At 47.4% G+C, this 27,482-nt stretch overlaps 2 protein-coding genes and 1 long non-coding RNA gene across 9 annotated transcripts; 2 read left to right on the top strand and 1 right to left on the bottom strand.

Annotated features, from left to right (window-relative positions):
• Nucleotides 1–73: 73 nt before the first annotated feature.
• Nucleotides 74–20,998, bottom strand: LOC105452831 (rho guanine nucleotide exchange factor 10-like). Of its 5 annotated transcripts, none has more exons than XM_011694296.1 (15): nucleotides 20,887–20,998; nucleotides 18,018–18,217; nucleotides 17,444–17,769; nucleotides 16,416–16,703; nucleotides 16,077–16,246; nucleotides 6,982–7,195; nucleotides 6,659–6,896; nucleotides 6,337–6,519; nucleotides 5,955–6,251; nucleotides 5,783–5,875; nucleotides 5,469–5,693; nucleotides 5,220–5,381; nucleotides 4,896–5,105; nucleotides 4,421–4,735; nucleotides 74–4,326 (listed from the first exon to the last, which is right to left on the bottom strand). In XM_011694296.1, exons 2-15 carry the CDS (start codon nucleotides 18,123–18,125, stop codon nucleotides 2,458–2,460), a joined length of 4,698 nt encoding a protein of 1,565 aa, XP_011692598.1. In that variant the 5' UTR covers nucleotides 18,126–18,217; nucleotides 20,887–20,998; the 3' UTR covers nucleotides 74–2,457. The 5 variants fall into 5 exon arrangements, with proteins under 5 accessions (XP_011692598.1, XP_011692599.1, XP_011692597.1 ...); XM_011694297.1 differs by having other exon boundaries at nucleotides 18,018–18,213; XM_011694295.1 differs by lacking the exon at nucleotides 20,887–20,998 and adding an exon at nucleotides 19,873–20,620.
• On the top strand, nucleotides 9,615–10,943 carry LOC105452830. Its single transcript, XR_974779.1, has 2 exons — nucleotides 9,615–9,929; nucleotides 10,348–10,943. It is a non-coding gene; the product is annotated as an uncharacterized LOC105452830 (long non-coding RNA).
• Nucleotides 20,999–21,098: 100 nt separating the features above from the next.
• On the top strand, nucleotides 21,099–25,354 carry LOC105452828 (serine--pyruvate aminotransferase, mitochondrial). Of its 3 annotated transcripts, XM_011694292.1 has the most exons (8): nucleotides 21,099–21,194; nucleotides 21,694–22,125; nucleotides 22,218–22,439; nucleotides 22,604–22,804; nucleotides 22,918–23,075; nucleotides 23,168–23,323; nucleotides 23,656–24,000; nucleotides 24,094–25,354. In XM_011694292.1, the coding sequence occupies exons 3-8, from the start codon at nucleotides 22,257–22,259 to the stop codon at nucleotides 24,245–24,247; spliced, it is 1,197 nt and encodes a 398-aa protein (XP_011692594.1). In that variant the 5' UTR covers nucleotides 21,099–21,194; nucleotides 21,694–22,125; nucleotides 22,218–22,256; the 3' UTR covers nucleotides 24,248–25,354. The 3 variants fall into 3 exon arrangements, with proteins under 3 accessions (XP_011692594.1, XP_011692592.1, XP_011692593.1); XM_011694290.1 differs by having other exon boundaries at nucleotides 21,694–22,439; XM_011694291.1 differs by lacking the exon at nucleotides 21,099–21,194 and adding an exon at nucleotides 21,217–21,316 and having other exon boundaries at nucleotides 21,694–22,439.
• Nucleotides 25,355–27,482: the final 2,128 nt, after the last annotated feature.

Below are 27,482 nucleotides of genomic sequence, written 5' to 3'. Positions count from 1 at the left end.
ATATATATATTTTTTAGTAAATAACTATTATATATACCCATATTACATGTGAAAAATGAGAGAAATTTCTTGATTCATTTGAAATAATTTTAATGTAGCCATATAATGTTACAATGAACAAAAAGTATACTATACCGCTGCACTCTTTCGGCGCAGCAAAGTAACAAGATTCTCTATTTATAACGGTGACATCATATATAAGTAATAAATACATAGTACAGTTTCGTTGTGTAGCTAACGCGCGTACTAAAGGCATAAATACAAAATAAGGCTATGTATTCAAACAAAATTAGTGTACAAAATATAAATCTATTTAACGGTTTCGTAACACATACACTATTATCATATTTTATACGAGAGAGAGATATATATATACACACAGATCGGCATTTCTTCTATGAAAACTCGATCATATCAAAAAACTGGACAGCATTAACACTTTTATGAAAAATTGGATATATAAATTCTTTTTCATTGAACAACTGAAGCTAATAAATTTCTCAATAATTGTCGCAAGAGCCAACAGACAATAGCCGTTAATAATTAATGTTTCATAATCTATAAATAGGTGTCCTTCATTTAGTTAATTACGTTCATACATTGGCTGGCAAACAAGTTTTCATGTATATTCCAAGCAGACTAACTGAAAAAGTTTAATAAACATTCGCGACAATACCATAATCACTTTCCGAAATACATTTATTACGACGTTATCATTATAAATATATCTCTATATAAACCACAATCTGGATTCAGTATAATTTTAATTTTTTTTTCAATAATTATCATAAAAATCAATAAATTGTTAAATGACAAAGATTTTTCAATTTTATTCGTTAAATATTGATGGATTATTCATCAAAATTTGTAAATAAGTTTTTTTTATAAGCTCTTTAAATTTAGAACTTTGTGAATAAATGCCTTAATTTCCTAAACTTCTTTAGCGGAATGAAAGCTTATAATTTCGCAAAATTGATTTCTTCTCATACAGACACCATTATATTGTCTTATATTACGCGCACTGTGAAACTTTTATAAACTTTATGTCGAATATCAAAATGGTAGAAACTTTAATGTCGAGTATCAAAATGCGGTAGAAACTTTATAAACTTTATGTCGAGTATCAAAACGGTATCACTTTCTACCAAGGTATGTGTCAAAAGGTGTGCCTGCACACTTCGGCGTGGACCGTACTGGTAGTTAGTTTTTTCAAACAATGAACTTTGAATTTTGATATATACTACGTTCAAATGTTGTTCGATGTAAGAGCAAAATCGAAAGATTACCGTTTAAAACAAAAGTCAATGCACACGTATATCATAAAAAAAAAAACAAAAATAATACCGCGTATCGACATAATGCATAAAATCCGAATAACTTTCGGATAACACCCGATTTTCGAGCGAAATTAATGTTGTGTAGATAATATATGTATATCGGTATGAAAACAACGCGACGATCGTTTACAACGACGTGATAAAATATTTAATGTTTAATACAGCACTTTTCTGCGGCACATACATATGAATATTTCGCGTATGAGAACGCGTAGTCTAGACCCCGGCTAATTGTCTAAATTTTAATTATAAACGCGTACGCGCGCGAACAACGATGTGTTAGTTTTTTTAATTGACAGTGCGAAACGTTTGAATACAGCGTAAGCGGAACACTTTTTGTAGCAATTATTCTCGTATGTCACGGATATTAAATGTATAACGTTTCACGCAACACGTGGAACTGTTTTAAGCTCCGTTTAAGTTCCGTTTTTCGTGCACCTTTTTTTCAAGATTCTTTTAGAGAGTTATCACATGTTTCATTATATACTAACGAGATTCAAGTAATATCTTAAACGCAGATAATAAATTTCAAAGAATTTCCATATCTAGAAGCGACCTATTGTTATCGAGACATTAGTTATTTCCATACGCGACGGAAGCAATGAACTTTTGACGCACGAGAGCATCCGGTACTTCGATTTACATTCATTGATCTTGTCATGCGCTGCAATGATTCATATTTATTTCAGTCTGTTTAGTTAATAAAGCATTATTCTTCCCTAAAAAAAAAAAAACAAAAGTTGTTCATTAAAAAAAAACCCGCGTGCAGTCCCCATTAAGTATCTTGGTAATCGAGGGACGTTCAATATTCTAATACTCTCGAGTCACCCTTCGTGATTCACAAGCAGCTCGATTCACAATCGCTTTAAAGTAGCAATCAATACTAATGTAACGTCACGTCTAGCCTGAAAAAGACCCCGGATACTCGCTGCTACGCAATCGAGATTACACATATACACCATGTGTCCGATAGTCCTTCACAATTATTAACAATCTTATCTAAAACGTTAATCAGTATTCTTTTGGTCCTATTGTCTACTATACTACATACGTGTCAGCGTCAAAGTTTCGCTTCTCGCACCGACTTGCGTAACGACGGACCTAAAAACGCGATCGTATATCATAATTTCATCTCCCACAAGACGATATGTGCGTCGTTGCTGTTAGGATCTTTGAACGCGTAGGTCGATTTCGAGCCCTTGTCGATGCCGGACTGCGCGTGGAGTTGCCTCCAATTGATATAACCGCGTCCGCCCATCAGCGTTAGCACCGTTCGTTTCGGCTGCTCTACCTGCTGAGCCGCCTTGCCGTTCTTCTTGCCGTTCGCCTTGAGATTGGCCGCGGACGTTGCCTCCAATCCCGATTCTACTGCGCTATTGTTAGGTGTAGAGAGGTCGTAGGGACCGTTACGACTAGCTATGCTACTATTACGCGATAACTTTCCAGTTTTTAGAGACAGGTTCTCCTCCGATCCGGAAGACGTGTACAACGAGCTGGCGTGAGAGTCCACCGACCAGTTGGAGAGGTCCAGCGACCTGGGCCTAGTGATTTTCATTTTTAATCTACGATCCAAGGTACTCACTTTATTTGGTATGGCCGCCAGCTCGGGATCGCTTCTTCTCAACGACTCGTAAATGGGATCTATGCCCGAATTGTTCTCATTCTCGTAGTCCTTCACGTACATCAGTTCACCGTAAAGCCCGTAAACGTCACAGTTTTCACCGGAACTTTGCGAGCTGGAGAAGGAGCTCGACAGGAGTCCGCAGCCGGCGCCCAATCCTCGGGGAAGTGTCTTCGAGCCTCGGCAGTCGTACTCCTTGCTCCGCTTTCTCCTCAGCATCACCGGGCTTCCCGTCAGCTGTTGCTTCAGTTTCACGATGTTGCTACACACGGAGGAATCCAGACTCGTTCTGTCGCGCGACCTCTGCTCGGCGTCCCTCGCTCGCAACTGTACACCCTCGTCGTCAACGTTGGTGCGCTCCTTCGCGGAGCACACTGTGTTCTTCGTGTTCTGTATCGCCAGTAAAAAGGTGATCGGACCGAAGTGGGCGTGATACGAGATATTGACGCGACCGCTGATGATGGGCACGCCTTCCAATCGCGGTAGTGGAATGGTCAGGCTGATGCCTACATTGGTACCGACCCACAGGAGACCCTTGCACGCCAAGAGCGCCGTGACCGTGACCGCGGTTTGATTGTTAACGGCGAGCGTGCCGCCGCACGAGTTACCGGGACTGTTCATTTTCGTCACTCTCAAAACGTTGGACGCTATATTGATGTCCTGCAGGTGTTTAAACGTTTCCGTGTGATAAAGGCAAACTGTGCTCGAGTTCTTCAGGGCGACCCAAAGCCCGACCCCGGAATGCGCCATGAGCTTCACATTACCGACGTGCTCGTGTTGCGCGCTGAAGCTCTTGGTGATCTCGCCCGAAGTAGCGTTAAGTACCCACACCTTCTTGCCGCAGGCGGCGTAAACTGACGTGTTAATTGGCATCAAGCACGAGACAGGATCGTTACCCAACGATATGCTGGAGGGATCCTTCAGAGACCACGCGCCGTCGACTTGCCGTTTGAACAGAAGCAACAAGCCCGTGCCCAAAGCTACGAAGACGTTGTCGCAATGATACTTGATCTCTATTATGGGTCCCGAGACGGGGTAACTGCCAATCTCCTCCTCTTTCTCGGGTTCCGTCGCGGCGTAAATTATAATCCTCCGAGAATCCGTGCCCATCCACACGAGATCGCTGGCGAGCGTGGTAAGATCGCTGGACACTCCTTTCACGAACTCGACGGCGCTCACTCTAGTCTCAACCAGATCGAAAGTGGTTATACGTTTCAAACAGGTCGCCGAGGCCGTCGTCGACTGACCGTAAATCGTCACGTGGCTGGATATGCCGTCTCCCGTACATATCCACAGATAATTTTGACTTCTACCGCGTCGTCTCGTGGAACGTGAATTTTCAACGGAATAATAACAACCGCAACGCACCTGCAAGCAAGATATATTGCGATACGTGTAAATGCGTTATGTACAAGCAATAAAGGCAACGGGTATACGCGTATATTTCTTTATCTCAACTTACTTCGGTCTGATGTTGCGAATGATATACGGCTTGCGAACTAACGAAAAGCGGCATTTTCGTAGACGGTCTCTGCTCTTGTTCAGGTACTTCCCACGACGGAGAGTTATTAGGATCCAAAGCCAATTGCGCTAATCTAAGCTCCGTTATCCAATCCTTTTTCACCAATGGACTTTCCGTTTGAAACGTATACATTTGACCTTGTTTTGTGACTAGCTGAAGGCAACAACTATCGGCCCACACCATATCCTCATCTTTCTGCTGTATCGACATTTGTATCGATTGCAGAATTTGCTTGGTTGTCTGAAGCGTCATCCCCTTTGAATTCAAACAAGAGAAAAACATCAATAATTAGTTTGCCGCAAGTCGATTACAACTCTTGAATTTTTATCACAATAATACAATTTACATTTATATTTTGTTTCAATAGGTTTTATAACAAAGGCATGTAATAGCGGAGTGATCAATTTGTCCTTACCTCGTATCTGCCCTTTAACTGAGCCACTAAATCACTTATTCTGGACATCACCTCGTAATCGTGCATAAGATCGTTCATCTCTACACAGAGGTTATCCGCGTCAGCTGCTTGTCCACACTCTCCGCTCTTGTCGCTTTTTAAACTGCCGCCCTTATTCAAGCCAGCGGTGAGCAGTCGACTTAAAGTCGGAGAAGTGCTGGTGTCTTGAATCTAAATGAATTCATTAATAATATTAACGTATTTTTAAAAAAATATTCAGTTTGCTCTCACGAACAATTGATTTCAATATCGAACGAGATTACAAGTTGTGCTATATTTTTATACCTCGATATCTGACACCGGGTATGTCCATTTTAACGTTAGCCGTTCGTTTCCCGAAAAGTCCTCCGTGGATCTCGGAGTGACGGAGACGCACACTACCAAATCGTTCAATAACAATAGCCTTCTTCTCTTGGATTTCGTTATCATGCCATTTTGATTAAATTCCTGTAAATAAACGTTTATAAACAAATAACATCAGTGATAACAAGTTGTGTCTCGAGTGCATTTTGTATTCTGTTAAACGAGCCTTACCATTTGCGTGACGTTGTCCTCCCTAATGAGATAACGAGACGTCGAAGAGAGCGGACGGTGTGACAACTTTCCGGAAACGTGCCGCAACATTTCTTTAAACGCCTGGAATTGTTCCGCCTCTCGTTTCCTCTCGTTTAGCATTTCTGCTAAACTCTCGAGCTGCGTTAATGCTAATTGCAGCGACATTCTGTCATGGTGTCCTTGCGGTGTATGCTTCAATAAATCCTAAACACAAACAACATATGTGTTACTTTAATGGGGAGAGGAAAGAAACTGAGTCATTTTTCATCGTTTAAATCATCCTTAATACTCACTTGTAAAAACAGGATAAATTGTGGAAACCTCTGCACGGGTTTGACCATTAATCCGAAGAACGACAATCTATCGTGAGCGCTTATTTGTTTCACCTGCAACAACGGATTATAAAATTAAAATTCACATACACTGAGATACGAATTGTTTTTTCGCGGGATACGAGGCAGATACCTTGAAGAAGTCAGCAAGTGCGGTTTTTCTCTTCGATTCTTGCTTAGCTAAATCCATCGCCACGGAAAAGTTGTTTATGAAGCCGCTGTAAATGTCAAGGACAATGGCCTTGCTGAAACTCGCGACGAACACGTCCCCCAACTTTTCATCCTTGTCCCAGGATCGTACACATTCTGCCAGAGCAATTCTAAACAGCGTATGGCATTGTAAAATTTCGGGCAGCCTGTGGAACAACGTCGCAATTTTGGATTGACTCAATATAGGCGGCGAGGATTCCTCCAACGGTTTCTTGTAATCCTGAACATTAAAGCAAGTGATCTATGTGAAAAAAATGCCCCGTCGTCCTTTGACACGGTATCAGACAGTGTCTCTCGATACGTACGTTTACCAGTCTCTGCAAAGTGGATACATAACTATTTTCGGAGTGTACTATCGCGGCCACGATATGTCTACGTTTCAGTTGCTGAGGGGTCAGGTTCGGGGGTGGCGACGGCAGCGTCGGCGGAGCTTGTCTTCGCTGTTGCATGCACTGAAATTGTACCATAGCACTATTCTCCTCGTCGACCTATAAAAAATTAAAAATAAATAAATAAAAATAAAAAACGATTATTCGATGAGTATCCTTCGATTTCTAAGCGGATTGTTCGAGGTAAACGACGCGTAGGGCGATTAGTTTGAAAGATTGTGAAGGAAAATATGCTCACCTCGCAGAGCTGCGGCATTTGTGCCGTTTTGACCGGGCTGGTCAGAGACACCGTGTCCGTGGAGTCGACGTCGTAGTGATGCGCCGAGCCCCGGCGGATGCTGAACCACCTCGAGAGGCGGCCGTGGTTCCCCGGGGACTCCATGAGGTCCACGTTGTTCCCCGGCATATTCTGAAACCGCCACTTGTCGCAGAGCGTGCGCGCCTTATGCAACGTGTTTCTCAATTGACAGTTGCTTCTGCAAGGAGCGAACGGAGAGCGAGTTTTCATTATGGACTTTAGCAGCTTCGCCGGCGAACGTTATGTAACGAGATTGAACTTACTTAATACTGATATTGCTCTTTTCGCTTTCGTCATCGGAGGAGAGATCGTGGTCCGACGCCGAGCACCAGGAGTCCTCGCTTCTGGCGGACTGCGTGGACGTGTTGGATCTGCTGGTCTCTAACGAGGAATGATGCGCGTGCGAATTCCCGCTAACCGCTTCCATCTTGCCCGGCTCTACGTCATCCCACGATCTGCATCTTGAACGAGGCTCATCTGGAAGGCAAACAACAAACTCACGATTCACGAGCTGGTGAAGGAAACGACAACTTCGCGCGCGTTCATCCTCCGATCTCCGATAAATAAATAAAAAAACAAAGAAGAGAGGGAGAAGAGAAGGTTTCACGACTCCGAGATTTTTTTTATCTGTAAGCTTCGCAACTCCGGATGGAACTGAGTAAATAGTCCTGGCGCGTCATTGCGCGATCAGCTAAACATATCCGCTATGCGTCACCACTCGAGAGAACAGGCGATTCTTTCCGTATATCCCATCCTCTCTCGGCGATACGATCGGCGACGCACACAATCGGCCACGGCCGTCAAAGGGGAAAAAAAGAACACACGCCAAGTGCGTGTGCAACCAAATTGTGCCTCGCGAACGCGGACGCGAGACCGAGTCCGGGGGCCCCCTCGCGCGGAAGCCGTCACCTCGCTCTCGGTGCGCCTCGGTTTTATTGGACCTTCCGCTGCGTCGCGCTGTCTCGCGTTACCAACGCGTTAACGTCGCGACGATAATCGGGTTAAATGCGACGTGCTCGCCCGTCCGTCCCGTTCCCACGTTTCTCGCGTACGCGGACGAGAGCCTGCGAAAAATGCGCGCGTCACCGGCGACGATCTACGACGCAATCGTCGATGTGTTGCGCGCGTTCGACTCTGAGCGTCGAGGACGGCTCCCGTCCGGCGAGTCGCCTCGAACTGGACCCCTCCCGGCGAATCCCTCGCGAAAACCGCAGCGATTCACCGTCTCGCGGACGGACGACGCTGCACGTTCGCGCCGCGCGAGCCACGCAGATGGAACAACGTACAAATACGTTATATGCCTTACGCGGAGCGCGTCAGTGTGAAGGAAAAGGGGAAAAAAAAACGTGAAATCATAAAACACGTATAATCAAGTGAGTTTACCAATGCTGCAAGGTCTTTTATAAATTCTGAACCGAGGGCACTGGAATGACAGTAAATAACGGTCGGCGCGAAGCCAGTCTGATCGATATTGTCGATTTCTCACCGTCTCGTTCCACTGAAACGAACTCCGCGGGGGAACGAAAAAAAAAAAAAAGAAGAAAAGACCGAGTTTTATAATACACAGAGAGATTATGAAGGCACGCGCCGCGATCACGCGGTGTGTCACCAACGGGTCCCGCACGAAAACCAATAATACGCCTACTACTATACGCGCGTCGATATTGCCCAATACTTTCACGTGGAAAAAAAAAAAAGAATACGGGACGGCAAGATCGGGAGAGATCCCATCACGACTCTCGGTTCCCTCGGACTCCGCTCTTACGCTACCCACGCACCGAGGAAGGAGTTGCGTGCTCGCGCGTGTAAACGTCGCGTCGTGCGCGGCTCAAGGTAGCAAGGCAGAAGGCTCGCCGCGGCAACGGCGGCGGCGGCGAAGCAAGCAGGTAACGAGAGCGAAGTACGCGACAACGTCGTGATTCACGGGATGCCGCGCGAACCACGGACGGCGGTACCACGCACGGTCGTGGCGAATGTCGCGCGCGCGCCGCGCATCCTCCTCCTTCGGCGATCGTGCGACGTGCACACGCGGCCGACGACTATTCCTCCTCGGGATAGACGCGAGCCTCTATCGCGCGTATCTATCAACCTGCTCGCGCGTGCCCTCGCACACGCATGGGTACGAGAAAGAGAGAGAGAGAGAGAGAGAGAGACGGATGACGAATCGTTCTCCCTCCCACCCGTCTGTTTTCCGCGCTACGAGTTTTGTACAGCCGGCTAACGTGTACTCGCGACGTGCGTGTTTATCCATAATAGTACTACTGCGAGTTTCTAACTTCCGTAAGATCCGCGCGCGCACCCTTCTGAAACGATTAATTAACCGGGTTTCCAAGGCGTATACATCGCGACCGCGGAATCTCTCCGTCTGAGACTCTTATAAAATTATACGCAATAGCGTAAACGTAGTCGTAAGCCCCCTGTTAAGCCGTAAGAAATTGACCAATCGTAGTTATATTCGACTTATATATTCGACCGCGACTGGTCAGTTTCTTACGACTATACGGCTGCGTTCGGGGAGCGCGCTATTAGCGCTAGCGCGTCGTTCTATTCTCGCTTTATGTTTAAACGATAAAGAGAGAATGACACACAACAGCGCTGATAGCGCGTTCCCCGAACGTGCCTACGTTCACGCCACTGTAGAACGGCCTTAAAAGTACACGAAACGCTCGAATGCGAGCGAGACGCACTGCAGCCGGCCGGGGCTCTGCTACGCACGCCACGTCTCCGTTTTATTCAAAGACACAATCGGAGGGAAGCGGGGTGGTGTGGAACGCTCCACTTTCCGCGGGTGCATTAAACCTAAATGTCACAACGAGAGGCAATTGTTTAACTCTACATATTTAAGGCAATCGAGCCTTGGCGCGACGACACAGTCGCGCTCGGCTTGGCGGGCGGGCGACGACGCGAGATCAGCCGGCACTCTTCTTCTTTTTTTTTCTTCTTGGGCCAACACGTTGTGTAATCTCGTTCCCAGACAACGACGGGAGAGCGACGAGTCGTCGTCGGTTTACTCGTCCTTATCATTTCTCCCCTTATCCAGCTCTCCTCCGTGTCTCCTTCGCACGCGGATAAGTCTATACGCTGCGCGAAACGTGCGCGAAAGTTTGAAGCAAGCAGCTTGAAGGCAGGAGGATGCAAATGGGAGAGAAGATGAAGAGAGAAGGTTGCTTGACGTTTTCAACGACGACGTTCCGAGCGATCGCGGGCCCCGGTAATCTAAAAAGCATCTCGGCGCGTTTGTAATCGTGGCAACTCGCCCAATTTCCTTTCACTATCTCGACCAGTTCCCTCGCGGCGGCTATGTACGACGAATATGGAGCAACGGGGCGAAGGGGGAAGGGGGAGGGGGCGCGCGGCGCGCGCTTTCAACAACGAGCGAAAAATCCGCGAGTCCGCCGTGACATTTCAATAGGCGCTTTTGCGATAAAAGAGCACGCCTACGCGCGGCCAGCAAGGTTTCTTCGATGCACTAGATATTCGGCATTGCGTAACGTGGACGTAACTTGCACAAAGGCACATAGCAGCAGATATATAATTCTACAATCGTTAGACCACAAATTAACTTCTCTTTACGTAGAGAGATCCATCCTTATTCCGTCGTTAACGTACGTATTATTTTCTCTTTACAGGCAAGATTCTTCGGCCCATCGTCCTACTCATCTCAAATGGATATCAAATATGTATTTAATACCGCGCAGAGTTTTAGACATATGTTAGATATAATGGAAATTGGAAACATAGCTGTATAATGGAATAGATGTTTTAAATAATAATTTTTGCAATGTAAAGGTCACTTTAGACCTTATGTACATTTGTATCAGATTCCAGGGTAGAATTTGTTTCATAATTTTATATGTCGAGTGTTTTGACATACATTTTATACATGTGTTTATTTCTTATCATGGGCCGGTTGTTCTATCTTCGGACAAATTATAATTTATCTAATGGAAAAATGTCCGATATATAGCATATGCTCTACAAATATTTATCCATTAGATAAATTACACATAGTTTATCCGAAGGTAGAACAATCATCCTAAATGTTTTCCCGCGTACTATATACGTATAAAATTCTCTCTCTCTCTTTCTCTTTCAAATCAATCTTTCATGACAAAGATGATCACAATTTGATGCATGCTCCATGATGGACTGTCTTGACAATAAGATACTTTCGGTGATTTGCCTTCCAAGTAAAACAAAATAAAATAAAAAATTAAATTGAAAATAAGAGTTTTATCCTGAGCTCTCGCACAAGTTATATAGATAGTCTGTGGCATATTTTGGACAACGATAACACGAGAATTTTTCGCGTTGCTGAAAAAAAGCGCGAATCACGTGGCACGTGTTCCTGTTCTCTCTCTCTCTCTCTCTCTCTCTCTCTCTCTCTCTCTCTCTCTCTCTCTCTTTTTCAACGTCATTAGGATTTCGCGACGTTTCTCGTATTCGCGTCAGTCTCAGCAATACACGTTCGGCGATGTGTGTGTGTGCGCGCACGAGCAACGCAACAATTTTCCATACCGCTCACGGGTCAGAGCGCCCGTTAATGATTAAACCGATTGCGCATTCTAAAACTAACGCGAGGGGTTCCGACCTGACCGGTGACCTTATGCGCGCACCGAGTGACCCCCTCGGAGGCGCCGTAACGACTCGATTATCGAGATTACCGATCGATCGGCTCCGACGAACAATTACAATCCTGATCTTTGATCCGGGTCCGTGCGGATCTCGACGGAAACCGCGAGCGAGAAGATGCGATTGACGAAACGGAACGAAACGAAACGCGCGGATGGCCGGCGCAGCGGGCGGCGGGTCGACGTCGACCCGCCGCCGCCGTCGCCGCGCCGACGCAATCGTCCCAATCTCCGTCGATGCGGGCGTTTCAATGGCCGTTCCCCGCGGCGCGATAAATGTCGAAACTATAATTAACTATACGATGCGCGCGGAAGCGCAGTTTACGACAAGGCCGACATCGAGTTTTTTTGAGGCAGCGAACTCGGATCATCGAAATCGTATTACTCGAGACGTAAATAGTGCGCAAATCGACGTCCGGGACGAGCGTCAATACGCCATCTCATCTGCCGTGGTGATTGATCCGTGACCGGCCCCTGACTTTTCAGCGGCGCCCGTGATAATCGCCTGAGTGACCTGCGTTATCGAAAGGCTTTTTTTTTTAAACGCTCGTAAAAAATAAATGCTATGATGAAATTTTAAATGGCCCATGGTAAAATTAAATTCTAATCTAAAAAAAAAAAAGTATGTAATTCAACACGCTATCCACGAAAAGGTAGCCTTATTTAATCACATTACACAATACTATTTGATCATTACGTGCTCAGAGTGCTTAGAATGAAAGTTCTACCACGGTTCTACGGTAAGACACACAAAGCTCGCTGAACAGAGACAACTCTCGAGTCTACACGCTGTACTTCTGTGTACACAGGGAATTCTCTACCACCTCGGACCTTTTACGTCTAACCGGACGTGAAGATTTTTTTTTATATGCTCTGGCAAAAATGAGGCAAATATTTTTCGACAAATTCTTTTTCCCCGGAAAGCACCAAGTGTCGTGGAATGCGATTGCAAGATCAAAATTTAAGTCCGCTTGCTAAACCGCAAAATATAAACATTTAAACAAGGAGATATAAAAATAATTTGAAACCACCGTCCTATCGCGTATCTGGTCCCGGAGTTTAACTTACATTTAATCAAATCAAGATTAAATGTAGATCAAACCTGCGAATGTCAATGGAGATGCGGGCTGCTTCCAAGCGTCGTCTCTCAGACAATCCTGAATCTATACGGGAGATTTTCAGGAAAATCGAGAAGAGGATGCGAATGCAAGCACGATCTTTCCTATCGTTCGCGCGTCGCGCGACGTTGAAATAACGTCGCTCCTGGGTAACCGTCGGTCGTTACGTCGGTACGACCGGATCGCGTCGAGCCGGAAACTGGTACCGGTACCGCTGACATAACGTAATCGCGTCGACGCACCAACGACGCGCCCGACGTGGAACACGCGAGATATACTGACGCCTCGTGGACGCGAGGAGCAGGACGATGCTCCGTATCACGATAAAAACGCTTAAGGTTTCACGAAGCGATATCGCATCCGCTTCCGCTCCGGCTCCTCCGTTCCATTCGAACGCGATGATCGACGGAGCCCGACGCGCGAGGGGGGACGGACGAGCGGCGAAAGCGAAACTGCCGAGAGGCGACGGAGGTCGGAGGGGCATCGCTGCAAGGAGAGGACGCGCATATCGTTCCCTATATCTCTCGCGGAAAATCCGCCTACTTACATTTGATGAGGACAACCCCGTTGTGCAGTTCCTCCATCTCGCGGAGGCGAATGTTCCTCTGCGATGATTTACTCTCGCGTAACATATACACAACTCCCTCTTTCTCTCACTCTTTCCCTCTTTCTTTCGCCCTCACTCGCTCACTCCACTATCGCTCTTGTTCTGCTTATTCGCAGAACGCGATCGCGCTACCACACGCGAATTCATAGCGCGCCGCCCGCCCGCACGCCCGTGCGCACGTATATTATATATATATATGTACGCGCGTGCAAAACACAAACGCGCGCGCGCGCGCACACTCACGCATGCCCCGGATGCCGCGATTATTACGCGATTTTACGAGGCGAAAAATCACATCGGGCACGTGCGCGACGCGGCCGGCCGCGGCCCGCACAATTAACAACAACGCCGCGCGGTACAGCGATAAAGGAGGAGCAAGAGGAGGAGGACAACAGGACGCTCCGCGCCGCGCCGCGCCGCGTCGCGCTCGACGAAGAAGCGCCACGAGCGAGGCGAAGCAAAGCGAGGCGAGGCGAGCGAGCGAACGGAGCGAGTCAACATGGCCGCGCCGCGTGTTTCTGGCCCCGGCCCTCCGCCGCGCGCTCGCTAACGCGTATAGCCGCTGCACAGCACTGACGTCGGAGGTTGGAGAAAGAGGCGAAGGGCACGGAGGAAACGCGAGACCGAACCGAAGCCGGGAGGTGGGCGGGCGGGGTGGAGGGAGGGAGGAAGGAACGCGAGCGAGCGAGCGAACGGCCGACACGACGGAGGAGGGTGCCGAGACAAACGAGAGAGAAAGTACGAGCGATCGAGAGTGAAACGCACGAACAAACAGCTCGGCGGGCCGCTTGTAGCTCGCAGCTGTGAGAGAAGAGACCGGAGAACAGAGGTGGACGGACCGGGTTGTCGAGAGACGGTGAATGAATATAAAAGAGAGGAAGAGGCGCGGTGCGGAACGCGCGCGCGAGAAGGGATATAGGGAGGAGAGAGAGAGAAATATATGTATATACATGTATATACACATGGCGACAGCTGTTGCCGTAGAGTCGAGATAATAATTAAGAGCGATAGAATTCGAGATAATAGGAGCGCTAGAGAAAGACGCGAGATAATCTGGCTTTGGGAGGGAGGGAGGGAGGGACAACCACCGTCATCGGCTAGGCGATGTGTGTGAATGCGTTTGGCGAAAACTCATTGCGAAACTCTTTGGAAACGTTACGCCGCGCCGCGCATAAGGTGTACGCGATTGTTATATACAAATCGGCGTGACGTGTTAACGACGAGAGGGTAATCGGAGCCGGGATAATAAAGGTAATTTTCGTTCTATTGCCGTGAGGTCGGGTACGGGAATTACATTGTGCGAATCGAAGCGAGCGTTTCTCTATGCCATGCAGAGTGCGGAGCCTCCCGTTCGCAAGGTCTTGCATTACGAATATAAATACATACGTATATACGTGAGATATATACGAATGCGCGACTCGACCGGTACGGCGGTCGCGCCGAACGCGCTTGTAACACTCGCGTGACTCGCGCGTCTCGTCGCCGCTGTCCTGCCGATAGTCGGCGCCACTGGCCGTGCAATTGGAACGCCACGCGGATTATTTTTTTTTATTTCCGCCGTTTCATAATAAAGCATATCCCGTAAATTCTTTCGTCTCGACTTCGGGAACCAGCGGTCGAAAAATATTCATCCTCAGCTCAGTCAGTTTTATAAGACGCTCGTAAATAAAGCTGCCTCGTAATCCGAAACCCTAGTGTTCGCTCACTCCCTTCCTCTTTCTGTTCTCTACATATCTCTTGCACAATAAAAAGAATTCCACACGAATAATGCGTAAAATGATGACCGCAAGAGCAAAGATTCTTCGAGTACATAAACGAGATTATTTCTACAAAATTATTCCAACCATATAAACAAAAATAATTCGTTTAATTAAACATATATGCGGACCATACGTATGCATTTTTTATAAATTACTTTGCATGAAGCTAATTCGGGGAAAATAAATTACGGTACGTTAATGATCTTGATTTCTAAGTAGGGAGAAATCGCCAACTTTTTCGCGGAGCGGTCGACAACCGGCGAGAGAAAATGTAATGAGTCCAAGTGAGCGTGTAAAGCCCGAAAGAGGGTTACGCGACGTAAGCAGGAGGAAAAGGGGAAGCGAGGATAGAGAGAGAGAGAGAGAGAGAGAGAGAGAAAAAGAGGGTGGGAGGAAGGAGGAGGGGACGGGCGTTTCACGTGATCTCGCATCTGCTTCTCCACCGAGTGACCCTGCGGCTGACCCCATCCAAGTACCAATAATTAACTCCATTCGCCAAATGCACGCGAGCGCGCGGACCGAATGTATGAGCCGCGACTCGTGTGTTTATAATACTCGCGAGCTGCAGGCGTTGTTGTGAAAAAGAAAGGCTATATGCGTACTTGCGCAGTTATGCGGCGACAAAACACCTTAAAAGTGGCGCGGGGACAATGCGCGAGTATATCCGTTGGCCGCGAGCATTCCGTAATAATCGTTTCCCTTTTCGTAAATCGTAGAGACGCGCTCTACATTTTTTTGTCAGGGCAATCACGATTCTTGAAATCTTACGTCTTGCGTCATGTGATTACGATATCATATACACATGTGTAAATCTTCCCTTTCTCCCTTCCCTCCCCCCCTTCTCTAGTTGATAATTTCTCGTTCGCAACGTGTATGTAAAATACACGCGACTGTATGTAAAATAAGAAAGAAATCGCCACGCGCGCCCTTTCCTTTCTCGCTTCTGAGAAACGCGCTTCAAGGAAAACGCCGGTTTGTATTCTTGCCGCGTAACGAACTACGCATCGAGAATTTGTACCGGATTGCTCACGCGCAAGTAATTCAAAGTCGCACGCAGTCTGCAACACGACTGCCGAGCACGATCATCATATTCGCGAAACGACGACAATGCGATAAAAGAGAAGGAGGGAGAGAGAGAGAAAGAGACGGCCTGCGAGATTGGACACTTTGGCTACCATACGCCTCTACTTATCTTATCTCCCGCAAACGAAATCGATACTATTAACGATTCATCAGACTCACCAACGAGCTTGGCGCTACTGCCGCTGTTGCTGCTCCCGAAGGAGTGAAGTTTTTTCCAACCTTTCCAGCCTTTCTTCCATATCATAGCGGCTTTTGTCTTACGCAGCACGCCCATCGGTTCCGGGCCGTTCGTTCTTACTATTCCCCTTCTCAAAGATCCCAAGCCTGATCTGTAAATTAAATTCAAATATAAGACTGGAAAACATATATATATATATATATATATATATATATATAGATCTGCTTGCAAAATTAAGCGTTTAAAAGCAGCGTTCTTATAATTTATCTGCGCGAATTAAAAGGCGAGACACGAATGCGAGAACAGTTCCTCGCACGTACCTGTAACTCGCGGTGGAGCTCCCGCTGAAACCGCTGTCCATGTCACATCCGACGCGAGAGAGAAGATCGTCAGCGGGACCGACCGAAGGCAACAGCTCCTCGGTAGAGGTCCCGTGAGCCTCCTGCGTCATCTCCTCCTCGTTATTGTCGGCCGCGGTTGGCATCAGCATCGCCTCCACGCTTAAATTGAGTTCCCCGAGCACACGGCGATGCCGCGACTGTACGCGACGCACCTCCTCTGCCACGAGCGACCTTCGCGATCCGTGTAATGCGCGATGGCATTGCTTGCTGGAAAATAAAATTTATCGGGTACAGTTCGGAGAAAGATTTGATTGCCGCGCGACTGCTTGTGCGTTACACACCGTCGCGTTACGCTTTAGTAAAGCATTGGATTAAAAAAATTGCTGTAACTACTACACATGAACGCTCCGCGCTAAATAAATATACGATTAAATTTTGAATTGAACGCTCACTGATCTCACTGAGTTCGCGAGAAGAGACAGATTACGAGCTATCTACGTGGTCTCTCGACGACATACGGAATAATATAGTTGTGCACTTAACGAGCGTTCTCAATTTGAACGCGCGCGCGGTTTATCTCGTCTCAATGACTTATGCGCCAGTCGAGGACGCTGCTCGGATGAATAATCCGCAACTTGTTTTCTTATTGTTCCCAAGTCAATCGCTATCTCCGGCATCCGCTTCAAAGATACATTGAACCGTGGGGAGTTGGCGAATTGTTGTTCACTTGCGCGGCGTATATTAATCGCGCCTTATACGCCCGTGGGAAAATTTATTTCACGACTGCTCGTGTATATAGTGTCGCGTAAATATCGCGCGTTCAACTTTTTAATAAAAAAAAAAGAGAAAAAAAAAGCATATAATTTATATTCCCTTCGTCAGTTTCCAAACACCGGTAATCGCGAGTGCAGCGATGTTTGGCGACTTGTTGCAAGTTTTAAACATTTCTGCAGAGCTAATAACGTAGACAACTCGTGCATGCGGATGATCTTTTAATGGACACTCACCTGATTTCTGATATCTCCTCGTAAATGTTTTCCTCCGTGCCATAGCAGGTTGTGTAAGTGTGTCTCTTTAAAGGATCCGACCTTATCTGCTGCAACTGTTGCTGAGATTGTCGTAGCTGCTGCTGTTGCTGCTGCTGCTGCTCTTGTTGCTGTTGCTGTTGCTGCTGCTGCTGCTGCTGCGACAGCACCTCTGCCGGATACGTCGCATGGTAATGGCCCGAATCAGACTGGTAGTACGCATACGAATAATCCAAGAGATGCTGGCGTGAACTCGCGATGGGTGACAGCATCGGCGATACCGGTTCCATTAACGCGTTACACGACATCTGCGAAAAACACGAAGCGCCGCTATGTGCGATAAAAGTAGACTGCGATGGACGCTAAACAGCGTCGATCATTGCGCGACGCTTGAAAGAAATACGTGTCGAATAAATAAGAAAATGAATATCTTCGTCGAGAGAGAGAGAGAGAGAGAGAGAGAGAGAGAGAGAGAGAGAGAGAGAGAGTATCGCTGCCGCACAATTAAACGCACGAATGTGCGCCATTAGCGAAATTAACGATTCGCGAAATTTACCTGATTGTGGGGCGGCGGGTAAGGCGGAGGTGGGGGAAATTCCAGGTTGACTATTCGCGGCGGCGGGATGCCCGACGTCATTCCTGGGCCCCCTAGGGACGAAGCCATGGCACATGGTACGGACGACGATTTAACTGAACCACCCCGGTCGCTTCCAGGGCTACGTGTCCCATCGGATGACTCTTTTTTTCTCTTTCTATCTAGAAACAGGGAAAACAGGATGTATTTTACAGCCGGCGTGCGTCGCGCCCGTTCTCGGCTCTCGGTGTTCGCGCGCGTCCGCGCGACGTGCTCGCGGAGACAATAGAGTCGTTGTTGTTGCCTCTCTCCCCCCGACCCCGCCCCCTCCCCGGGGGGAGGGATCTCCTCGTCGGAGATTACGCGACGTTATTTAACGCACTTACCGTAGACGCGGGGCGTTACGAAATTCGTCCCGCGAAAGCGTACTTACGGGGCGGGAAGAAGTCACCGTTTATCGCTCGCGACAATCGACAAAAAATAGCGGTCGGAAGGAAGCGGGGGTCGTATACGCGAGACGACGGCCGGATAAGCACACACGGCCGGGGTGTATCTCTCTCACGACAAGGATGCAGGTGCGGGCGCGCGCGCGCGCGAGTTCTACTCCAAATATTTACGCGTCATCGGGTTCTATTAAACACGCGCGCGTAAAAGCGAAGGGAATAATCGCGACCGAGAACGCGGGCAACGTTGCTCGCTGAACCTCGCTCGTCTCTCTGCTGCTCGCGTTGCGTCAAATTTTAAAATTTCGCTAACCAGATAAACTCTCGCGGCCTGCAAACAAAACTACCGTGGAGTATAGGACGGACTCCGCGGTGCAGAGTGGACGGCGCGGCGCGTCAGACGAGGCTCGGATGCCCGATTCTCGCTCGGCCTGTCGCCCACAAGTCGCACAGAGAGGTGTGAAAATATTTACTATCCCCCGCGTAACGCACGCGTTTCACAATATCGCGATAAAAATATCACGAGTGCAAAGAGCCATCCACTTGAGCACACAGAAAATGTATTTGGCGAGCGCGTTGGCGAAAATTAATTTGTTCAACTTTTTTTCCTTCTCTCTTTTTCTTATACAATTAGATTTGAAAACTCGAAAATCTCAGAAGGATCACGCGAGCGGGACAAAGGTGGAGCGACGTGAAACTCGAAATTCCGCACACGGAGGCACGCGCACACATAAACAAAGTTGTTTATGACAATATAAATTGAAGTTTAGCACGTGCAAGAACCAAAATGATCAGCCTACGTACCACGCTGTCCCGTTTTTTATTTTTACTATCCACAAGCAATGAAAAATAAATTATTAAGAAATCGGATAAAGACAGTTGATTCACAATTTAATTTAACGATTCCAAATTAACGTAATTACATATGCTCGTCGACGTTTAAAAAAAAACACGCGAGATTAATCTACTTTACGAAAATAAAAAATTAGCTTTCAGAGCGATTCGTTAACACGCGGTTGCTCCTCACAAAAAAAAAATGACACGACGCCAGGTTGTTTGTCTCACAGGTGCGCGCTCCTCCCAGGAGAATCGAACACCACGCGTTAATCCGTTTCACGTTCGGTGGCTGAACCGTCGCGGACGCGCGGGAGGCGGAGAAAGGACGGAAAGTCGGTCTACCGCGTGCACGTTTATCGCACTCGGGGACACACCAAAGAAAAGTCAACTACCTCGGGTACGGCGAGATCTCGGGGGGGCGAAGGGGGTCCTCGTCGATCCGTCGTCGATCCCGCGATCGTCGTCGCGGCGGAGGGCTATCGCGCGCTATTGACTGATCCGCGCGTCAAATCGCGTCAATGTTTGGAATCCGGGTATAATTATAAAGCGAGAGATACCTCGTAGCGGGGCGAGACGAGAGAGGGCCAGGCCACAGGCTTCGAGAGGCACAACGGGACCACGCTCTCTCGCGCGTCCGAACGCTTCCTCGGCGAAGAGACAGAGAGAGAGAGATGGCCCTTAATCCCTTCGGATCGTCGTCGATGGGTAGACACGCAGAGCGGAGTGGGCCCCCACACAAATACACACAACACACGCACACACACACGCACACACGCGCGGGATTCCGCGGCTCGGCGACCTCGGCGTTCACGTGCCGCGATCGTTCGCGATCGAGTGCCACGACCACGACGACGACGACGGAGCGCGGCCGGCCGGGCCACACACGAAAGGACGGGATTCGTTTGCGGCCTCGTGCCTAGATAGTTTCGCGTTCGCTCATTGTTGTACGGCGAGCAAGCACGCCCCCTTGAGAAGCCAGTCGACCGGTCGACCGAGAAAAGCCGCGGCGACGAGAGAGAGAGGAGGAAGGAGGATCGGATGTGCGAGGAGAAGGCGGCGGCGGCGGCGGTGGCGGTTGCGAAGGCGAAGAGGGAGAGGACCGGGAGGGGGCGAGAAGGGACGGGAAAGATCGTGAAGAGAAGGGTTACGACCGAAGCCGCGTCGTCTACAGCTCCTCCGTGATCGACCCTCGATCGCGCGATCCACGCGATACGCGGCGTATGTCACACTCGGTTCCGCGCGACGAGCAGCGACGAGCGCACGTGCGCACCGCACGTCATCGGCGATCTATCGAAAATTCCGAACAATAGTATGTAGAAGGGAAGAGCAGCACACCGACGAATCCGAGTTTCCCCCCTCCAACTGCCCGATCAATCGCTCGGTCGGTAAAAACGCCGCGCGATCCCGTCCAACACGGGAAGGGATCTCCGTATCTCTCCGGTCGATAAGCACGCCATTCGCGGAACGCTCGTATACTTGTCTCTCGCAGATCGCGGGTCTCCTTCTTTCCTCGAGTTTTTGGCGTTTTGCCGGTATTCGCAAATCATCGAAATCATCTTCGGCGGTCTTACCTGCAGTTCGATCCTACACCGAGAGCCGAGGATTGAACGGAACTGAATCCACGAGGACCGCGAGAATGCACGCGAGATTTGGTGGTACGGCGGGCAATGCGAGCCGCGTGCGCCACATTTCTCGAGTGTGCGCGCGCATACCTGCGTCGCTACGTAGATGGCGCCACGACATTCCGCTTGCCGCGCGAACGATTTACCCCGCGCGACCCGCGATGTATCCGGCGACTTTATATTTGTTTACACGCCGACACTCGGAAAGATTTGCCTGTCACTCTGCCCTGCAGGCTAAAGTATCTCGATATTGCTAGGTATTCGAGTTATATATTCGTATTATTTTATAAAAATTAAAGATTCTGAAGAGAGCAACGAAACTGTCGACCTTGATCTTCCTCACTACTTGGACAATAATAAATATATATTTGTCATTAACGTATGTACGTATCTCGAATGTATCAAGATGTTTATCATACGACGCAGTGTCGTAGCTCGTCTGAATTGTAGCGAAAATATTTCTGTTTATAATGTATGAAACCGCAATAAGTCAGCGAAGGTTTAAATTATTTAAAAAAAAAATTCAAAAATTGTCACGCTTTTCGCATGTTTATCAAAATATATTAAAAAGTTTATATAGTTATGATTTTTATGAATTTACATAATTATGAAATTAATATTCAAATATAATATTTAAATATGAAAATGTTAATTTTACCTGTTTATAACTTTATCAATTCTATTTCATCTTTTCCAAATATTTTAGGTTAACAAATTTATAGTCTTTATACTGAATCACTTGAATTATTGTTACAGAACTCGCTTAATAAACAGCAGCGAGAGGTAGACAAAGACAAATGGGCTATAAAGTATTGCAGATATGGAAGAAAACGAATTTATAAAACTATAAAATGTAATTTAACTCGACGGAAAATCACCGGGTTTTTGCGCCGGATGATACGCGAGTGAACTAATCACTGATAAATCGGAAGGACAAGCGGCCTGATTCTTCAGTGTCATTAGTGTCATCCAAACACACGCAGAGTTTAACAGACGTCTCCGCGTTATCTCGTGGAATTTAACATTTTATCCGATCAACCGATTTCATCCTCGGCAGCGGCCGGCTGCATCGGGCAATAAGAGAAACCGCACAAATCTATATTACACACAATTTTAAACGAGCAGCGTACGAGGAGCAAAGTTGGACGACGACAACGACGACGACTTCTTTTATCTTCACGTGACACAGTATATTTTCGTATTATTTTCATCCGTTTGTCTTTCCTCCGAGCGCGAGATTTCTCGTATATTCTCGCCTACGAAATTGTTGATTTCGACAGAACCACGAGATTCCCGTGAGGTAGACGGGTATCCGTAGTATGGATGATTTACACATCTGGCGACGATGCGCCGTACAGCCGAAGCCACCGAAGGAGATACTGCGACCGGTGTCTCCGCCCGTAAAGGTTTTAACGGGTCCCGGTCCGAGTAACTGCTCGGACGAGGTTCTTCGTTCTCTCGGGCAGCAAGTGCTCGGTCACCTTCATCCGGAGATATGCCAGGTATTTCCGGGATTCTACGCAAAAGTTTCGCGACCTTGAAACACTGTCGTGTGTTTCATCGTTAATATATCGCATCGGATTTCGAGTTGACGTGTAAACGTCATCGCGCGATCGTCCTCGCGGACGATAGACTGATAAACTGACAAGATTTCTCTCCTTCGCAGTTAATGGACGACATCAAAATGGGATCACAGTACGCGTTTCAAACCAGGAACAGGCTCACCCTGGCCCTAAGTACGTCCGGTCACGGCGGCATGGAGGCCTGCCTCGACAACTTACTCGAGCCGGGTGAGACCGTGCTGATCGCTAAATGCGGCTTGTGGGGCGAACGCGCGGCCGATATGGCCGGTCGTATTGGCGCAAATGTACGAAATAAATACACACATAAAGACAGAGTGAGAGAGAGAGAGAGAGAGAGAGAGAAGAGAAGGAGAGAGCAGTACATTTTTTACAATTCCTTTGATTTGGTGCATTTCAGATAAAATTCCTGGAGACGGCGTACGGCGTGCCGTTCGACCTGGTCGCCCTGAACGAGGCTCTCTCGAAACACCGACCGGCGGCCGTGTTTGTGACACACGGGGAATCGTCGACGGGCATGAAGCAACCGCTGGAGGGTGTCGGCAAGTTGGTTCACAAGTAAATGCGATTTGTTATACTCACTGCACGCGATGGTAATGATGGGAGCGTAAAATTATTTTTCCTCTATAAATTCCTCCCGTTAACGGCAGATACGAGGCCCTGTTGATCGTCGACACGGTGGCGTCCTTAGGCGGGGAACCCTTCTTCATGGACGCCTGGGAAGTGGACGCGGTTTACACCGGCAGCCAGAAGGTCCTCGGCGCGCCAGCAGGACTGTCGCCCGTCTCCTTTAGTCCGCGCGCGGAGTACGTATGTATGCAGCCCGGCTCTCGATCGGATCGACCGACCGACCGCGCTGGAGAACGGGTTTCTTTTTGCGGTAACGACGGCTGACCCGCGCCGTCGTGGGACACCCGCGGGATTGAGAATGCGTATAGAATATCAATTCGAATTCGTGAGTCACGCTTTCGTGTGGTCGCCTATTCAGTAATTCCTACTAATCGGTGAATCACATACGCATATTCGCCGCGAGGGGGATGAAATTCTTGACATTTCTCCTGTCCGATATCTATCCGGAAATAAATTCCAGTCTTATGCTGTATACTGAGATTTATATCGCGCCCTGGAATAATTGCAGGAGAAAGATATTCCGTGCGACGAATCGGCCGGCTTACTATTGGGATATGAGGATTCTCGGCGATTATTGGAATTGTTTCGGTGCACCGCGACGCGCGTACCATCACACAATAAGCGCCACGTTGGTGTACGGCCTGCGGACGGCTCTGATGCAGCTCGCGGAGGAAGGGCTTACCACCTCCTGGGCGAGACACGCGGCGATGGCCGTGAGATTTCGGCAGGACCTTCGAGCTCTCGGACTGGAAAGTTACATCGAGGATCCGCGACACCAATTGTCAACTGTTATCTCGATAAAAGTGCCACCCGGCATAGACGCCGATATGTTAGTCGCGCGAACTATGGAAAAGTGAGATATCATATCTGTCTATCGTCTTTTCGATTATCGCATTTTCGCCGAGCGGATCCTCTCGAATTATGATATTTTTTCCGTTTTTTTCAGGTACAAAATTGAGATCAGCGGTGGTCTGGGACCAACAGTTGGGAAAATTTGGCGTGTCGGTCTGATGGGGGTCAACGCGCGGACTTGTATCGTCAATCGTGTAATTGCCGCTTTCCACGATGGACTGCAACACGCGCTGAAAGCAAAGATGTAAGATCGCCAACGTGAATTTATCGATACAATTTGATACAATCGTCGATACAATTCGATCATATTAAAACCGAGCGTGATTTTTCAGGAAAAAATATCGTGTAATTTTGGGAATTGTATATATATAAAAACTTTCTTAATTTATACTTATTTAATAGCAATAGTAATAATATAATAATCGGCGTTTAATTAATAAATCGTTTTGGCACAGTACAGAATAGCATCGATCTCCATTCTCTACAAAACTAATCCAAGTGTGCGTCATGCGTCTCTCGATCCAGCAGCCTACCTTTGTCGCAAAAATACAAAAGGTTTATTCGATTAAAATTATATCGCGGTGTTTATATAAAAAACAAAAAAAAATATAGTAGATCCAGTCGCCGTCCGCGCGTGGTCGCATGGGGGTATACATCACGAGAAAAAGTGAATTGTTTACATCTCAAGGAGCATACATAACAGACGTTGTACTCGTTTTGTGAACGCGCTTGCACGCGCGCGGGAGCAAAATATACAAATTCATTTTTCTTGCGCGGCAATAATTTCCACGTTATACGTACGTACGTACATATCGCATCGCCGCGCCGTGACGTCACATCTTGAATTAACCGTTGCTCTGTATTTCAGCGCAACAATTGGCACAGTTTCGCGCAAAACGAATCCCGGGTGCGATCCGAGAAAACGTCCGCCTCTCTCCTCGCCCTCCACCCTTTTCCCCCTGAGAAGCGACGTGCAACGGGCAAACCCACCCACGCGACACGTAACGCCGCTTTTTGCACAGCTCCCGCTTTCTCGTCGGCTAAGTCCCGTTAGCTAAGTTTAATAAAAAATAAAGACCGAGCTTCTTTCTTATTACGTATTTCTGTCCTCTCCAGCGTATAGAAACGTAATCGCTACCAGAAACCGCGTCGACTGGCCGCGTTTTTTCAAATTAAAAACAGCGTGTATATATATATATATACACGAAGCCGCACACGTGTCGGTACAAGAGCATGCCGCGCTTACCCGATAATTAATGTTAACTCATTTAATATCAAGACTTGATAGCTTGCGCATAAGGTGAGGAAACCGAGGGAGGGATTACTTTAAATATTCGCAATAGCAAATCCGTAACATAGAGTATGGGGGATGAGGAGAACGGGGAGGGGGGGGGGGGGGGAGAGGAAAGAGTTTAGAGTAGCGCTAGAAATTAACGTCGTAACGTATAAATAATTAATAATAATTACCAGTGTATAATGCTGACGCGCGCGTCGCCAGAACAATATTCGTTTATAGCCGCCTCGACGCCTAGGTATACGCGCTTATTTACAAAAAAGAACCGTTCGTGTACGCGCGGCCACGGGCGACGGTCGACGTCAGCTGACTACGTATGTATACGTACCGTCGAGTATAAGGCACCTACGGTGTACAAAACTGTGTGAATCAACGCCTCCACGTGCGAGAGATGCGCAACGACGTATAAACGAAGTCGAATAACATTTCATCATGACATCGAAATAGCGAGCGGAGCCTGGCAATGTAGAAGCCGTCGCGCGACCGGTACAACAATTGAGCCTAAATCGAACGCGAACGGGCCTATCCCCGATAGATCGCTTAAAGATTGCCCCGGGTATCGTATCGGCATTCGCACCGGTCTCCTAGCTCGGGCTGACAGCCGCTAGATTTAGATTATATCGCTCCGAATACCATATTCGATAACCGCCGTTCGTAGCGGCGAGGAGCGACTTCGACCGAAGATCCGAATAATTTTCACAAGTCGCCGATATGAGAGCCGCCGATTTATCGCGCACACAAAAAAACGAAAAAGGGAACTAACGAACGCTACTAAAATCGAAAATACAATTGAAAACAATGTACGATACAACGGACGATACAATAGATCTCGTAAATCGCGCGGACGCGCCCGCCTCCTCAAGATCGGTGTGAACAACCGCTCGGATAACATTTTTGTTAACTGTACAAATAAAATTTTGCTAACACCAATAGGATCATTAATCAAGGATTTTATGACACATGGAAGAAAAAAGATCAGCGGCGACGAATTACACAGTTGGAAATTTTGCTGCGAGCAGTTCTGCCGCGCGGTCGAATCGATCAAATTGATCGGAGCCTGCGGTCGAAGTCGTCGGTCACTGTCGCGCTTCTTCGCGTCGGAAGTATCCCATTATTCGATTTCGCCTTGTCGCGCGTGCTTCTCAAAACTTATTACAAAATAGTGTTATACAACGGAATACGATTAAATAAGTATATGGCAAATCTTTCGTACCGGTCTCGTTGAAGCCCAAAGATTTGAAAAAGAGTTTGGGAGGATTATTAAAGAGAAATGGCTGTCGTTGGTAGGTAGCGAAAAAATTTCGAATCAATCAGAGAAACTGTTAAAAAAATTTTCTGAATCCCTAGATCCGCATTGATAGACGCATATTACATATATTTTTGTGTCTTAAATATCGCGCAGATTTAGTCAGAAAAAAACGAAGGAAAACGTGCAAATTGATTCTCTTTATCTCGGGATCCGGTACGATCTGATTTAAAATTAAAGGATTATTCCTAATAATAAATACAGCTTAAATATTACGTACTTACAGTAACGATCAGTGTTATCGCATTAACAAATATATTACCGCTTCTTCATCGTGGAGCACACGGCGCTTCTCGCCGAACGGTTTCATACAAGTATGCGACGTACAACATATTTTATATATATATATATATATATGTATATATATTATATATATGTATAAATATATCTTTACGTTAGAGCGATAATTTAGATTTTACCACACAACAATCGCGAGATAAGGAGCTAATAAAAGTGACGCAGATGCGCAGCGATAACCAATTGCACAACGGATAATTATATAAGCGGACAGCGGTAGTAATACTATAATATATTAATAATAGAAAACGACGGTAAAATAATAGTAATAAAACAGTAATAAGTTGGAAGTTATTAGTAAAAAGTATTATAGCAATCGCGCGTGTAATAAAAACTGATGCCGCCGCGTCGGAGGTTTTTCAGTCTTCTTTGGTTGCTGGGTAACTCGAGAAGAGATTAGTGGGTACAGCAGGGCGCTGTAATACCGCCGCGAACTAAAAAAAAAACTCGTCCCTTTCCGAGTTTTCACCACCCCTCCCGCCCTTTCCACCTCACCGCCCCTCCCGTAGTATTCGCCGTTCGTGGTTGTCGCTCTCGGCGAAGAAGAAGGGCGCGCTCGGTTTTACGTTCCCCTTTCCGCTCTTTC

Source organism: Wasmannia auropunctata, unplaced genomic scaffold (genome assembly GCF_000956235.1).
Source record: "Wasmannia auropunctata unplaced genomic scaffold, wasmannia.A_1.0 LD336026.1, whole genome shotgun sequence".
Taxonomy (NCBI): Eukaryota; Metazoa; Arthropoda; class Insecta; order Hymenoptera; family Formicidae; genus Wasmannia; species Wasmannia auropunctata.
The sequence above is the reverse complement of the archived record's forward strand: the minus strand, read 5'-3'. Positions and strand labels throughout refer to the sequence as shown.